The following is a 16,824-nucleotide window of genomic DNA, read 5'->3' on the forward strand; positions in this document are numbered from 1 at the left end:
TTTTGGAAAGGTTGAGGTTCAAAATATTTAGATACCAACTCATATGACAATATTCCTTCCGCATAACATGAAGTTAAAATTTTCTAGCAAAAGATAACTGCAAAAGGTGTGTTTTTTGTACAAATGCATAAGCCTTGGTGTGTAATGCATTGGCCTTTTAAGGATTTGGTATTTTAGACTTAGCCCAAGGAATTTTAGGTGGGCCTCTCTTGAGGTGTGCCTCATTTGAGCCTTTTAAAAATTGTGTTATAATAATTCTATAATGGTTAAAACTTGGAGATCATTTTGCCTCCAATTATTTTGGTTAATTGTATCTCTTAAAGCTTGATGTACATTGTTGGCCCACAACCTAATAGTTTAAGTTGTTAGGTAAAGTGGTAATCTAATATGGTATTTTAGAGCTGATTGCCATGAGGGCCTGGGTTCTAGTCTTGTTGCCCACATTTATTATGTGGACTGTGGTGTTTGAAAAATAATTGTATTCCTTGTAATGTGTATTTATTGTTTGTTTCTCTCTCCACGTGCTGTCGGGCTGCACGTGCGGGGGAGTGTTAAAGCTTGATATACATTGTTGGCTTACAACCTAATAGCTTAAGCTTTTTGGTAATCAAGTGTTGATTTTTTTTTGTTTAAATTTATGATTGTTGAAAGTCAATAGATTTTTGTGTTGAATATATTGTTATTCATCATATGTTGTTTATACATAGGATAAAAGGTGTAATTGTCATTTTGAAATGCATGCTAGGATTCCCATGTTAAACCAAATACTAACATAGGCATTGTGTGTACATTCGTGGAATGTTATGGCATTTATTGAACAAAAATATTCCCATGAGGCACACATCCCATTCTCCGGATTGAGATTCTCAGGAATGAAATTCCATGAGAATATTTTTGGTGCTGCGAACCAAACGCCTTCTTAGGGTACATATGAAAATATTTTCTGTTTTCTGTTCTATTTCCTGAAGATGCCCAATGTGTTCTAAATTTGTTTCCATTTGTAAAGGAAGCAGGAGGTAGCATCCTTAAACTGTTGGTGAAAGCCCCTGAAATTTGGTCATTTCTTTCTATTAAATGCTTTGACACATAAGAGAGTAACAGAACTCTTAAGACAATGAAGATGCAGTTAGTAGTAAGCATAAATATTTTTTCTTTAATGGCTGACTAAAGATTAGCAGGAATTACGAAGATTATATAGCTCTACAAATTACGAAGAGAAGGACTTAAAAGAAGGGTTTTCTTAATCAGGATTGCTAGTTTTTGTTTCTTTTTTTTTTTTTATTTCCTTTTTGTTTCTCTTTTTTTTTTTTGTTCTATGGGGCTCTCTTGTCCTATCATAGGTTGTAATTCTTTCTATTCTCTTTCTTAATATATTTCTCTTGTGATATAAAAAATACAGACACAAACTCTAAGGTACCAGAGTGATCTTTAGCCTAAATATTTTATTATAGGCTATTCTAGAGCATATTAGGATATGTAATCCATGACCGAACAGTCACAAAGGAGCAACCTTACTGTTGATCCAAGGGCCTCCCTCTAAAATAGACTCTCTGCATAAAAGCAGGGGTAAGGCTGCAAACACTTGGATGATCCTCCCCCTACCCCTGCAAAGTGGGGTGCGTTGTGGCCTGGAGACACCCATTTTTAACTTTTATTGTTTAGTAGGATATTTAAACATGTAAACTATAATTCGTCAATAGCAAATGTGGGTGATATTTAGTTGCACATTATGATCTTATGATCTTGTGTAAATATGTGGCAATTAAAAGAACATGGGTAAATAAATTTAGAATAAAATATTACACATAGAAAACTAATTGGAGATTGTGTAGTGGATTTTGAAAGGGGAATAGAGCCTGCATTGAAAACATGTAATTTATATTTTCATAAAGGACCAAGAAGCACCAAAAATCCAAGAAAGCTTTCCTGTGAAGTCTGGCAAGTGAAAGATTCTATTGGCCAAACAGAACCTAAAGTGGAGGGATTTCAAAAGTTACATGGATTTAGGATTTAAAGGAGAGACATAGTTGGGGGTATTTTTACTGGTTGTCATCTTTTAGAGAGAAGCCATGTCTGACTTCAATATATTAGAAACAGAGAAATTGTAGGCCTCGATGTTTTAAAAGGCTTAATCGAAGCTCGCCCTGAGGCTTGCCAAGCAAGGCATGTCTAAAACTCCTTGAGGCTCAATCTAAAATACCGAATCCCGTAAAGGCTAATCTATTACACATTGAGCTTATGCATTTGTACAAAAGGCATGCCTTCTGTGCATTTTCTGTTGAGGCTTATGCATTTTGGGTGTGTGATTCTCAAGTTATTTTTAGCTAGATAACTTTTAACTCCATGTTTATATAAAATGAATGTCATAATATGAGTTGATTTCTAGAACTCTTGGACCTCAACATTTCCAAAATAATTGAGAGTTGTATTTTAGATCTTGAAAATAATTTGAACTTTGTAACATTATAGCTTTCTCTTGTCATGATTCATTCAAATTAGCAATTTTTTAATGGCCAACAAGTAGTTCGCAAATTATATTTGATTTTGTTTTACATTATGTTTGTGATTTTAATTTTTTTTTTTAAAAAAATATGTGTAATATATTTTTACGTATTTTTATCTAAAGATAAAATTCTCAAAAATCTTACACCTCAATGAAGGCTATGCCTTGCCTCTTAAGGGTTAAAATGCCTAGCTTTAAGCCTTTACCTTACAAAACAGTGGTTGAACGAATGAAGTGGCGACACATGCTCAAAGTGAGAGAAGAATAAAGGACTTATATCACAAATTGCATGTGGTGGATGTTGGTTTACTGCGGTCAATAGAGGAGTAGGTGAGTGTTCAAAATTTCATCCTCAACAATCCAAATCAGCAAAGAGCACTGTTTTACTGTGGTTAATAGGTGGCATAGTGGGACTGTTATTAATGATTTTGATGAAATCTTTGACTTTGTGTGACACCCTTAAGGGTGCTTGATTTAGTGTGCCATGGGCTGGCATCCCCTTGATGCCTCTTCAATAAAGTTTCCTTCACTTATCGAAAAAAAATGGCTAAGGGAGCTATCTTCCTCTTCATAATTGGAAACTAATAATTTTGTTGCTTGGCAATGTAAGGTTCTCCTAAAGATGGAGACATCACACCTCGTTTGATCTTCAGCATCTTGGATGTCAAAGTAGCCAAGGCGATTGCATGCCAATAGTTGACCTCGGTGAATATACACACTTAAATCCTTATGAAGGATTGCACCAAAGTTCTATAAGGTGTGAGTCAAGGTTCCTTGAGAGAAAATTCCATATTTCTCTGCCGGACAATATGATTGGGGGAACTAATAAATTTTGTTTCTTTTCTAGGTAAAGTTCTTATAAAGATAGGAACATCACAGTTGTCTTGATCTTTGGTATCTTGGATGCCAAAATAGCCAAGGTTTCTGCATGCCAATTAGATGACCTTTGTGCATGTGGACTCTTGACAACTCAGAACTTATGAAGGATTGCAAAAAAGTTATATGAGGTGTGAGTTAAGATTCTTTGGGAGCAAATTCCATGTTCATGTGATTGGAGTCATCATGGACATGCAAACAATACAAGTTTTGACTGGATGTCCAAGTATGAGAACCACATTCTGCTTTGATATTTTTATGGGGGAAGTCGAGTTTTTTAGCTATGTAGACCAAACCTCGACCTAGCAATCGGGAGATAGCATCTCCACCCAATGCTTGGAAGGTTAAACCTCAACCTAATTTATTTTTTTGATCGGTAAAAAAGGTACGCATTAAAGGGCATAAAGGGGATACCAACCCGAAGAACAAGATGTCAATCACCTTGTGGGGTGTTGCAGAAATAAAAAATTAAATTAAACTAACTTGCACAAGTCCACTATACCAACTAGCAACCGCAGTAAATCACTGTTCTTTGCTGAACTGAAGCGTCAAGATTGAATTTTTGAAAATATTGAGATGGAAATTGAACCAGTAGGTTGAGAAGAGCTTGAGATCTGATAGACCTTGGAGGAGTAATGGTGATAGTGGCCTGTGAACTTTAAAAGATAGTATCAGAGTTTTTGATTTTGTGAAGAGAAGTCATAGTACCTTTCTCTATTGCCGAGAAATTAACTTCATAACTGTGCAAAAATCTTCTTAAGTTATAAACTGCACATGGTCACTCACCCACTCTTTGTACCAGTAGAGTCCCTACAGAATGGGGAGGATTCTCTTAATTTTGTCAAAAGGTTTTAGTTGCACAGCTCTTCACTTAAATGGAACATCCTTCTCCCCCCCGCCCCTTTTTTTTTTAAAAACTATTTGAAACATTATGGAAATCTCTACCGGGATGAATCTCTTTAAGCATGAAACTTTACCAATGGAACTCTTAAACTGTAGATGAAACCCTAAAAGCACATAGATGTTTAATCCATAGCTTAAACTGTTGGCATCTATCAAAAACCCTTCTCATGGGCATTTCACTAAAACATCTTCTACACAATTTTTATACTATCACGCATCATGTCAAGGAAGAGAGTAGGTTACTCCTGCATTCTGAAGCCCAAAGGGCGTGGTTGTGTACTAGGAATTCCACTGTATAAATCTTTGCTTCTTTAAAAGCCATCTTAATTTGGTTATACTTGCTGAAACCATCCATGAAAAGGAACATCTCATGTATCGCGCTTGCATCTACCAAGCTATCAATATTAGGAAGTGGAATCATACTTGGGACCATCCTTGTTGATGTTTGAAGCTAATTTGATGGCCAGAATAACTCTCTTACCCAATAGTTGAGATTCATGTCAAGCTTCTTGTGGATATTGTTCTTCACCTATGTTGTATGCAGACTTAAATGTCATCCAACTGAATAATTACACGTATCGTAACATGGACGTGTTTTCTTATTCTCTTGAGTTGATTTGCATTGCAATTATTTGATTCTGATTGCCATTTATTAAGAAGTTTTTTCTATACTGCAGAATAACAATGGGATGGTACAGTTGGATGCCTTGATTGAAGCATTACTAGATCTTTGTCGTGTAGAAAATGTGAGTTACAAAATTGTTTCCTTATTTTTCTTCGTCTTTTACATTTTTTGCTAAGTTGAAGAATGTCGTAGTTCAATTGTTTCATGAAATTCCTTTGATATATTCTGTGAGAATTTCTTTTTTTCTTTTAAAACAATATGACATAGGACAAAATGCTCCCATTCACATGTAAAAACCTGACCTCATATTTAATTCTAGTTCATCTTTGCACAAATGTTCGTTAGATTTTAGTACAAATGCTTGGGACTCAATTTAAAAAACCTATACTATTTCCAAATTTAAAGGATACGAAGTACCTATGAAAAAAAAAAATCTAAGAATCAATACAATTACAATTAAGTTCTAAACCCATTAACTTATCCTGATTATTTTAACTTTTTTTATTTTTTTATCCCACAATTTATTAAATAGGGAAAAAGGCATCGAGTGGATGCCACCCAAATGCAACAGGGAAAATGAGAAGTACACAACCAACACTGAATGATGTCAAGAAAATTAAGAATTACATTGATGTCCCTCCCACTCATCTTACTTTGCCAATTGGAAATCATAGCTGACCAATGAATTTTGACAACCTGCAGAGAGGAAGATGTTCCCTCAAAAACTCCTGTTCCTTTCTCTCCAGACAGTCCAGAAAACAGCTGGGGGAATGAGGAAAACGGACTTCCTTCTACCCTATTAGCTTGGATCCTTGCCCAAGCCCATAACTCACCCTCCACTGAAGCTGCAATGACCCACCTCTGTCTGACCATGGAAATGGCCAAGCTCCAAAGGTTTCTGGTCCAGGAACAAAGAAGGATGTGAGCAACTGATTTAGCTTGTTCCAGACAAAGAAAGTACCTATTCATGAGCGGTAAGCCCTTTTTCTCAAGGTTATTGAGGGTAAGGATCTTGCCTAGAGTTGCCTCCCATGTGAAAAAGGTGACCTCTAAGGGGGCTGCTGTTTTCCAAATGGGAACCCAAGGAAAATTGAAGCTGTAACCTGCTTGGGAGCTGAGGTGATTGACGTAAGAAGCGATAACTGAAGAATTTTTCCGAAATATCCATCTCCCAGTCAAAAGCATTCCTAATCAAAGAAATATTCCAGATTAACCCCTGACTAGAGAACTCTAGGTGTTTGCTAATAAGGGCGTCTTTGTTGTAGGATAGCCTGAAGATAGAGTGGTATTTGGTACTAGCTAGGATTCCCCACACCAGATGTCATGCCAAAAGTAAACATCATCCCTATTCCTACCTGAAAGAAAATGAGAATGAAGAAATTATTCCATCCTCTCCTGATGTGTCTCCAGGCACCTGTGCTATGGGGTTCATTCACCGCTTTTGAGGTCCAGTCATTGTGGTGGAGGCCATATTTATTGGCAATGACTACTCTCCAAAAATGCTCCTTCGCGATCATGAATCTCCATAACCACTTCTCCAAAAGAGCCTTATTGAAAGTGAGAAGAGATCTGAGGCCTAAACCTCCTTTTTGCATGGGCTGTTTGACAACCCCCATCCTACAAGATGATATTTAAAGTGCTTGCTTTTCCCCCAAATGAATCTTTCTTTTTTTATAATACCCCCAAAGGAATCTTATTTGAATGTTTTCCGATCTTTTGGTTACAACACTGGGAATGCGAAAAGGAGACATGAAGCAGACTGGAAGATTGGAAGTAGAACTCTTAATGAGTTTGTCTCTACTCCCCTTTGACAAGTAATTCCTTTTCCAACCAGCCAACTTCCTTTTGAATCTGCTGAAAGTAAGGTTCCAGAGTCTCGCCTTTGAATTTGGCTCCTAGTGGGAAACTGAGGTAGGTTATACGAAAAGCTACAAGCTTGTAGCCTAAAAGACCAGCTAGAAAAGGCCCATGACTATAAGCCCCTATGGGGTTGATTTTGCTTTTTTCCCAGGTTCACTTTTAGGCCTGAGACTGCTTCAAATGAAATTGCTCAGGGTCATCTTCACGGAAAATGATGGTGTCATCCGCAAAAAGAAATTGGGAGACTACCATATTTATTATTCCTACCAATGCTAAGCCGTTTATGCAAAACCCCTTCATTGGCGTTTAACAACATAAGGCTCAAAATTTCCGTCACCATGATAAACAGAAGAAGGGGGTCTTCTTGCCTCAGACCCTTGCGAAGACCTGAAGAAATCTGTAAGGCAGTCATTGACACACACTGAAAAAGAGGGGCTTGAGATACAATGACTGATCCAATTGCACCAGATTTCCCCAAAGCCCATTTTCCTGAGTATATACAGCAAAAAGTCCCAGTTCGCAAGGTCAAATGCCTTCTCCATATCCAGCTTGCACACCACTCTTCTTTTACTGCCCTTAATGTAGTGATCCACCACCTTGTTCGCAATCAAGGAGGCATCCAAGATCTTCCTACCTGCAACAAAAGCATGCTGGTGTTTTCCTATGACTTTCGTAATTGCTAGCTTGAGCCTAGCCGCAAGGACTTTTGAGGAGTTTATAAAGACTGCCAACGAGGCTGATAGAGCGAAAGTCTTTGATGTTGCAACTCCTGATTTTCTAGGGATCAAGGAGACAGGTTGAATTGATGCTAGTTCAGAAAGCTTGACAGTGCCGAGGTATAAGAAGTCACATGCAGCTAATTGGGATAATTTGAAGCCTGACATTACAAAATGGATAGTGCTGAAGCATAAGAGTCCATATGAAATGAGTTGGGATAAAGCCTAAGCCTTATATTTCAAAATTGTTTGGACAAGAAATTTTTCTTGGAAGCAATAAAGAGATTTTATGAGTAAAAGTAATGAAATGAATTCAGGAAAGGGGCAATAGGGCTCCGGGAGGGGGGGATGCTGGCCAAGAAAAAACACACAGTATCAAAAACATCAACAAACAACAACCATGCCTTAAGTCGCATGAGGTGGGGACGGCTACAAGACTCCTTTCCACCATTCTGCATGATCTAGGCCAATATTCTCCATCAATTGGAGGGCTGTCAAGTCCTTAATCACTGTCTCAGTCCAAGTTATTCTAGGTCTACCCCTTCTCCTGACACTGCTACTAATATTAACTAGCTTGCTTCTTAGTTGTGCGACTATTTGGATACATAGTAAGTGCCCAAACCATATTAAATGCCCTTAAGTGCTAGAATAACTTACCATTAATTTTTTTATTCCTTAATTTTTATCTTTTAGAGTATACCACTCATTTGCCTTAATATTCTCTTTTTGGAACAGGTTGTAATTGTTTACAGATGTCTGAGGATATTGCGTGCATTTCTGAGCCACGTAAGTTTTGAAGGGAAGTCTAAAAGAAGGTATTGGTTAATCCATATTTTCTTTCTCAATTAGAATTTACGAACTTTCGTATGTTCATTATGCATTGAATTTGAAAACATGAGACTACATTGTGTTTGGGAAATGCACGTATGTTGAATTTGGTCCAATTTGGTAACTAGACATGGAACCTTTTAAAGTTTTATCAAGGATTGTGCTCTTCAACATTCCATTTTCTTGAATCTTGGGCAAACTTGTGGCACATCATATAATAATAAAGTATTGACATTTGGTTGGCATTATGCATAATTTTATGTCTCCTAAGGAGCAGCTGTTTGGTATTATTGACAATTTTTCATTTTTATTTTTAAGGAAAATGGAACCTAAAGCTATTTTCAGTTCTCAGATTTGGTGTTAGAAAAAACAATTTCTATCTTTGTATATCACATTTAGTTTCTAATTAAGAGATGTTGGAATTTTATATTTTTATAGACCCATGAATTTAAATATATTTCATTGGAAGAAAATTATGCAGGTGCTGAAGCTTTATGAAATAGAATTTACTACTTGGAAGTTTCAAAATGAAATTCCTCAACCAGATTGCTTGGGAGGTTGCTTCATGGCATGCTACGAATTCTGCTTTCAGTGCAGAAGATAGCGAACCTAATAACTAAAGCATTGGAGCCTAAAATGCATAATGAACATGTAAATTCTATGGGCAGTGAGCATGTCATCTTCTAACCTCATCAGGATGGCTAAACCATATAGAAGAATTTTCAATTTCGATTTGCTTTGAAAGATTGGGCTTATGTTACATATTTTAAATCTTGCTCAGAGAAAATCTTCTCTTGCTTCTAGGAGGAGGGGGATATCATTGTATTTAAGAGCAAATGAAATCATTCTTAGCTTGTCTATCTGAAAAGGATAGTCCATGGGTGAAACAACTAAGAGTGATGATATTTTTCGGCCTTTTGCATATTTGGTAGTGGATGAGGGAAGAGGTTTTTGCTTGCAGAAGTTTGGCAATTTAGGGGGTAGTTCTATTCGTATTTTTCAATGTATTAGTGCGGGTGGTGGGCTTTCCATCAAGCTTTGACATAGTTGGCAAACAGTGACACAATGAAACAAAAGGTTGTTCCAAGGGTAGCGCTATAGTTTGTCATTGTTCAACTATATGTGATACATCCAATATGAGTTGACAAACATATGTTTTATACATTGATGCAATGCTTTTGGGTGAAAGTAGGGAGAATGAGGGTTTTAGTCCCTATAATTCCTAGAAAAGCCAAGAAGGATGGAGAGTAGGTGAGAGGTCACTTATTAGTTGCCTCCATGGATATGAGGTTGGGATGCTTCTAGACTCAAATTTAAAGGGAATGGGGTGTCGATTAAGCCTTTAATGCTTTTTTCTGATTGATCTATTTAAAAATACAGCTGTGCCAGTGCATCAATGGATGTTTTTTGTTAGATTTGGTGTAGGACGGATGACTAAAACATGGTTAGACAGGTTAAAGCTTATTTTGGAGGCCCCATCCCAAGCGAAAGAAGCACAATTGAGTCACTTTAGTAATTGGATACTTAATGATTTTTTAGGGATTTTTTTGGGATTATTTATGGAATCTTAGGAATTTTAATGTAACGGTTTCGTCTTATTTTTCATATTTCTTATTTTACTATGAGTAATCATATGATGTAATAGGGTTAAGATGGGTTAAGATTATTGTCCTAATTTTCATATTTCTTATGTTACTATAAATTATCGTATGATGTAATAGGGTTTAAGATGGGTTAAGATTAATGAATTTGGTTTTATGTATATTCCCTGTCTCTATTTTCCTTTCTTCCTCTTCTCCTCTTACTTTGTGGCCAATCCCCGTTAGAACATCCTGTTCCTTCCCTCTGTCTTCCTGCCATTGTTCTTGCACCCCCTCTTTCCATTTCCCAATGGGGTTTGAAATTTTGGAAAAAGATATACAAGTTATAATCTTGAGAATGATGACTAGTGCTTGATTTATTGGTAACTCACAGCCAGATCTTATTCATTATGCCTTCAATTGCAATTTCTTCTTACCACAAAAAGAAAAAAAAAAAAAAAAAAAATCACACAAAAGAAAACTAAAACCTATGCATTGTTGTACTTGTCAAACTTGCACTTAACTGACACCGGAACATAAGCACACATTGCCCACTTTCCTTTGCCTTTCTTTTATTCCATTATGACAATTAGATATTGAAAGAAGTCTGTGCTTCATGGAGAAAGAAATAGAGATCGCTAAAAAATAATGAACCTTTATTTGAGGAACTGTAAACCAACTCCATAATTTAGTTAACCAACTCTGGCAGACCACTATTTGAGTTTGTGAAATAGAGAAAACTTTCATGCTAACATGGCAACTCATAGGTTAACAAATTGAACATCAACTTCCCTTGCGTGAAAAGCGCATAGGGAAAAAACCATAGAAAGACCCAAGGACAGCCCTTGATTTCTGTGTCCTCACCACTTCTTTCAAGTTCTTATGACCTCCTAGTCCTGTTTAATCTGTGCACCTACTCCTTTATAGATGAACCACATACATGAACTCACAGTAGGAAATGTTCAGAACCATTGAATAAAACATTGGCAGCTTTCAATTGGTCTGGAATAAGTGGTCAACTAGGTCTGTATCCTTTGACAGGACAGGTGGGGTTTGCGGATTCAGTTTGTTCCTGTTGCATTTAGGAACATTCTCCCTCTGCTCTAATAACTTTTGTAAGTGTCAACCAATGTCCCTCCACTTCTGTGAGTTCAGCCATCCAACAAGTATCATCAATGTAATACTAAGGGCCTCATTGCTGCAGTGTCCTAGCTCTACCCCAATCATAGTACTTAAGGATGACAATTATACTGGCAAGGATTACTTTTATGATCCTTTAGTCCCACTTGACTCTGAAGAGAAAAGTGAGGAAGAGGATCACAATGCTTGTCTTAAATGTCACGAGCATGGTCTTAAATTTCCGCAATTTCCTGAAATTTTGGATTTTGGAAGGGTTTGAAACAAAATCAGGTTCCAATTTCTCTTCAGAAAATTTCAACTGAAATTTCATGAAATTGCCAAATTTTGGCTGAAATTCCTTACATTTAGAGAATTTGGGAAATAGTAGTTAGAATTTCGAAAATTAGAAGCAAAACCTACAATAAGGAGCTAATTTTGATTTTTTTTATATTCATCCTAAATTATTGAAAATTATCAATTCTAATATTTCCAAGGTTTCGTTCATAATTTTAATAATTTTTTATAAGTTTCCAATATTTTTTAAATTTAAATTGAAATTCTATTGAACTTTCCATAAATTTAAACCCTTGGAATTTTTGTCAAAATTGAAATTAAGTGCTTGGTCATGAGGTGTATAGCGGCTACTCTAGCAAAAATTGAGGTAGGGAGCACACCATTATTTTCTATACCGATAATAAGTGTTGAGATAAAGTCTACGAACCTGTCATACATTGGGGTAGTTCCATGAGCATACTGTCTAAGTTAGCCTTAAAGAGGTTGAATCCAAACCCCACTCTCACTCAAATTCTTATAGAGTTGAGTGAACAAGTCTTCTTTCTGAGTGTTCTAGGGTACTGATTTGGATAGTTGGGCCTTTTTTTGAGATATCATGTGATGTTTTGCCCATGTAGGCAGCATGTATCTTACTTGGTTTGTCCTTGAATATATGATGTCGACGTTCATAACTTTGGGTGGGAAACACCAGAGAAAACTATTGACTCAAGGATCTCAATGTCTAACACAGAAGTATGGAAAATTGGAGAATGAGGGTAAGGTGTTAAATTTTCTGTGTGCCTTGGCACTGAAGGAGTTCAGGTTTATGTCTAAATCTGAGGACACTCAAATTCCTAAATTTACACAAGTTCCTAATTGGTATGGATTGTGTGACTGCCAAAGTATCTACTTGGCAAAATCAAAACTTTTTGGTTTGGCAAAGCAATACTGCAAAAAGGTTTGAATTTGGAGAACCACATTTTACTTCATGGTCTGAAATGAGATATATTTATAAAAAGAAACATCCTCCATGCTCGTACAAGAGCAATTAATGGACCAACTATGTAGTCTTCGACAACTTTCTTCTAGTTACACCAAGTAAGACCCAATATTGTTTCAATGAGGAGCTTGTCGTGCCTTTTAGGTTGTCCAATGCCCTAGCACATTTATAAGGTTCATTATAGAGCCTGGTCGATCTTGCATAGGTAAGTTCCTTGTCATCTACTATGACATTTTGATATATTTTATGAGGTTTCCGTACTACTCGTCTCTAAAATGTAAATCTTAAAAAAATTTCTTTCTTTCTGGTGTCATTTTCTAAAGCCTAAAAATTCATTTGGGAGGTGCATTGTTTCCATGGGTTAGCCACCTTTTATGGGCAGTTCATTACAAATTTTAACACTATCATGGTATCTCTTATTGATTTTTTGAAGAAAGGTGAGTTCCATTGATTCACTGCAGCCGACAAAGCTTTATAGGAGATAATGCTAAAAATGTCTAAGGTACATGTTTTATCACATCTAGATTTCTCTATAGTCATCAAGGTTGTTCTAGGCATGCTAAATAGACAGTAGTACTCCAACAATACTCATTTGTTCTTAATGAATGAACACTCTTCCTCTTGATGCTTGTAGTTGAGTTGTTGCATCTTTTGCTATTAAGTGTTCATATAGTGGGCTTTTGAGCACATAAAGAACATATCTTCATATATTGACTTTGGTATTAGTTTTGGAGAGGTGAGACATGTGTACTAGGTATGTTTGCATTGCAAGTATGGATGATTACTTGTTTAGAGAGACTAGTTTCTGCATTCCTGGCAGCTCCCTTCGTAACTTCTTGCTTGTTTCAGTTTGGATTGTTTAACTTCCTGTGCTTCACACATTCCAATTTAGTTATTCGTGTTTTTTTAGACTAAGTCCACCAGTTATGTTTATTGATCTGCCAATACCTCAATTCAAGATTCAATCATTAAATATGGATGCCCATCTGTATTTTAGAGATAAATTATTCTGGGCAGACCTTTGGTTATTGCTACTAGAAGGAAAACCTTCGTCAATAAAGTGGGTAATTTGGCAGTAGCAACCTCCAAAGAAGAGCAAAGACAGATTGTGAAAATACTCAGATGAAGATTGATTGGCCGTAAGAGACTGACTTTAGAACAAGATGAACAGTAGCAAGAGAGCTTGGTTAGTTAGTAATGACAGTAACAGTTGCATAAATTTACTTGCTAAGTAGTGGTGGAAATAGAAACTTGGACTGGTGGGATACTTGCAGCCATTTTATGTTCTATGTTTCAAGAAAGAAGAATTATGTTGTTGTGATGGACACATGCCATATTCTAATTGGTTGTCATTGGCAAAATGATTAAAGTGCTGTCCATGATGAGGATGACAATTCCTACACTTTCTATGTAAAAAATCTTAACAAGAAGAAGCTAGTTTTAAAGCTCAGGAAGGATGTGAATCGGACAAATAAGGAGAAAGAGGAAAAGCCAACCAGTAGTTTTGATAAAATGAACCAACATGTCGTGAAAAAATGTGAATCAGTGTATGGTACAAGAAGTTGACACCCTCAAAGCCAAATCAAGAGTGGAACAGCAACAAAAACAAGTTTTGGAGGTAAAGTATTCTGGAAATAAGCAGACGTTGAACGAGCTCAAGAGAAAGCTGCAAACGCAAGCCAAAAAAAAAATCTGCTGGTCGTCATTGCAAGATTTAGAAAGGATAAGGCCATGAATTGTAGTCATTAAGATGAGTTCATAATGGGGCAAATATCCAGAATGATTACCTAAAATGAAGAAGATGTGGAAAGCTGGGGGTGGGTGGGGAATCAAGCAAAAATAAATGACTCACTTCCAGTTTCTAGTTATATGGAAAGGAAAGCTGGACCGTGGGAACTGCTCATAATTTTCCTGTGAGATTTAGAAGTATGGATTGAGGAATACCCAGTGCCACCTTCTATACCTTCTACTGCCCACGTTTGTGTGCGAGAAGGGATTTTTATTTGCCACTGAATCATTGCAATTAATCCTAAATGCCCCTGAATACTAATTTCTAATTTGACAAACTCTAAAGTCTATTTACACCTTCACGCACTGCATTACATCTATGCATGCCATGTGGTGATTAGAGATGATATCTCGCGAAGTGGGCTAATCGCGCTACTTCTAACTCCATGTGGATTGTCAAGATGAGTTGCATTGCTTTGATGTAGATAGCTTGGAGCAGTGCATTCATCTTTCCTCGCAAGAGGCAAGTTTTTCCCACCTCAACAGAAATGATGAGGAGGATCTCTCTCAGCAGGATTTTTTCCCTTTTAAGAAAGCAGGCTGAGGAATATATTAAGCATGGGGGGAAATTACAGCTAACCAAGGACTACAGAACTTACAAATAGAAAGTTGAACTTTCAAAATTTTTTAAGCCCCAACATCTATTACTAATGTCAAGAAGAGTCCTTTTAACAACATATTCAGCATCTATAGTGATCATTTTATAGAACCTTGCATTCCTAGCTTCCACATGTGGTAAATAGTTGCACTCCAAGTCAACTTTCAGAATGCGGCGAATGCAGAATTCAAGCTTCCAGAGAAGATACCCAGTGATGCTCAGAACCCCACACGTTTGAAGGCCTTTGAACTGTTATCTTTTTCCAAGAGATTTATACTAAATTTCAGAAGAAAATTAGCAGCCAAACAAGTGATTCCGGGTCTCAGTTTCAGCCTTACATAAGATCATGGTCTTAAATTTCCACAAAATTGTCGAAATTTCCATGGAAATTTCCACTTCTCTTATCTTTTTCCAAGAGATTTATACTAAATTTCAGAAGAAAATTAGCAGCCAAACAAGTGATTCCGGGTCTCAGTTTCAGCCTTACATAAAATCATGGTCTTAAATTTCCATAAAATTGTCGAACTTTCCATGGAAATTTCCACTTTCAACCACCCTCAAATTCAAAATGGTAGTCAATTTCTGTTTCGCGAAGTTCTGCTCAAAATTTCTACGATGACCCAAAATTTATCAACATCTTCAAAATTTCAGTGAAATTTGTCAAAAGTTTGGCTACTGAAAGGAAATTTCCTTGTACTTCAAATTTAAGATGCCCAAATCTCTTAATTTATCTTTTGTTATTATTGAAACCAAAGATTATTAGAAGAAAGATATAAATAGTTTTCAGAATTTTGAAATTATATGAAAAATTAAACTTAAATATTAGGTACAACATATTATATGACCATTTGTGTCTAAAATGTTTGCATTTTTGTAATAAATAATATTAATTGATTTGTGAGTTTCATTTATAGTAATTGAATATGTTTAATATCATTATTATATTACAATTATTGCGCCTGATGCACATCATACCTGTTCTTGCTGTATTTTATTTATAACATTTTAAGTCTAAGTCTTACATTATTATTATTTTTTGATATTAAAAGAATTTTCATTAAAAGAAGAAGAATATGCAGCTAGGAGAATAAAACATCTCCTTAACGTAGTCTGGAAAATCCAGATAGAAAACACAAAGAAACAACCTGAAAACTGCAAAACAAAATAGAGAAAAACCAACACTAACTAAAATTTCCAACACATAATGCCAATCGTGCTGAATATCAGAAAAGCTCACCGCCTCACCCCCTTAAAATTCCCCTGGCCCACACACCAAAAAGTAGGCAAATAGTGTATCTTTTCCCAGACCAGTGAAAAAGACGACTTCTGCCCTAGAAAAATACGTTCATTATGCTCCACCCACAGGCCCCAAAAAACTGCAAAAAAACATATTTCCAGAGCACTGTCCTTTCCTTTTTCCTGCCAAAACCTGTGACAGACACTACCAAAAAGTCCTCCGCTGTCTCAGAACTCACCCAACATTCGCCAAAAATGCCAAATAACTTGTTCCAGGCATAGTCACAATGAAGGAACAAATGCGAAGAAGATTCTGAAGGATTAAAACAAAGAACACAAATGTCTGGAGAAATAGCCTTCAAAAGCTCCCCTAATCTGTAGCAAGTTATTGGTATTAATTCTATCAAGCGCAACCAGCCAGATAAAAGCCTTGATTTTAAAGGGGACTTTGGCTTTCCAAATGGAACTATAGAGAGGAAAAGGTAAACTAAACCTATTCAATAAATCACAAAAGGATTTGCAAGAGTATACCCCGAAAGATCCAATGAGCAAGACCGCCTATCCTCTAAAGAAAATCAACATTTATACAACAAGATTAGAAATGAGGATAGCTCTACTATCTCCCTATCATTTAACAATCTATGAAAGTGGAAATCCCAAGAAGGCAGAGGACCAGTTGAATCAACAACAAAAAAAGAAGTGGAACCATCCTGCCTTGAGCTCAGGCCAAAAAAGGCATGGAAAAGAGGTGGACAAAACAACATTCCCCAACCAATGGTCTTTTCAAAAACAGATATTAGTACCTCTAACCAGTAGGAATTTAATATGGGGAATGAAGAGGAGATAACTTTGAGAGATAGCTTTCCATGCACTCTTCAAAGAACATCTAAATCTCAAACTAGTATCCCACTTGTTCTCG

At 36.4% G+C, this 16,824-nt stretch overlaps 1 protein-coding gene across 3 annotated transcripts in view; it reads left to right on the top strand.

Moving 5' to 3' along the window:
• Nucleotides 1-16,824, top strand: part of LOC131164521 (protein SENSITIVE TO UV 2) — a 70,597-nt gene that overhangs the window by 39,326 nt on the left and 14,447 nt on the right. For all 3 annotated transcript variants that reach the window (XM_058121782.1, XM_058121783.1, XM_058121785.1), the window contains exons 6-7: nt 4,960-5,028; nt 8,219-8,298. In XM_058121782.1, the coding sequence (XP_057977765.1) occupies nt 4,960-5,028; nt 8,219-8,298 (149 nt within the window). The remainder of the gene's footprint in view (nt 1-4,959; nt 5,029-8,218; nt 8,299-16,824) is intronic.

Source organism: Malania oleifera, chromosome 9 (genome assembly GCF_029873635.1).
Source record: "Malania oleifera isolate guangnan ecotype guangnan chromosome 9, ASM2987363v1, whole genome shotgun sequence".
Classification (NCBI taxonomy): Eukaryota; Viridiplantae; Streptophyta; class Magnoliopsida; order Santalales; family Ximeniaceae; genus Malania; species Malania oleifera.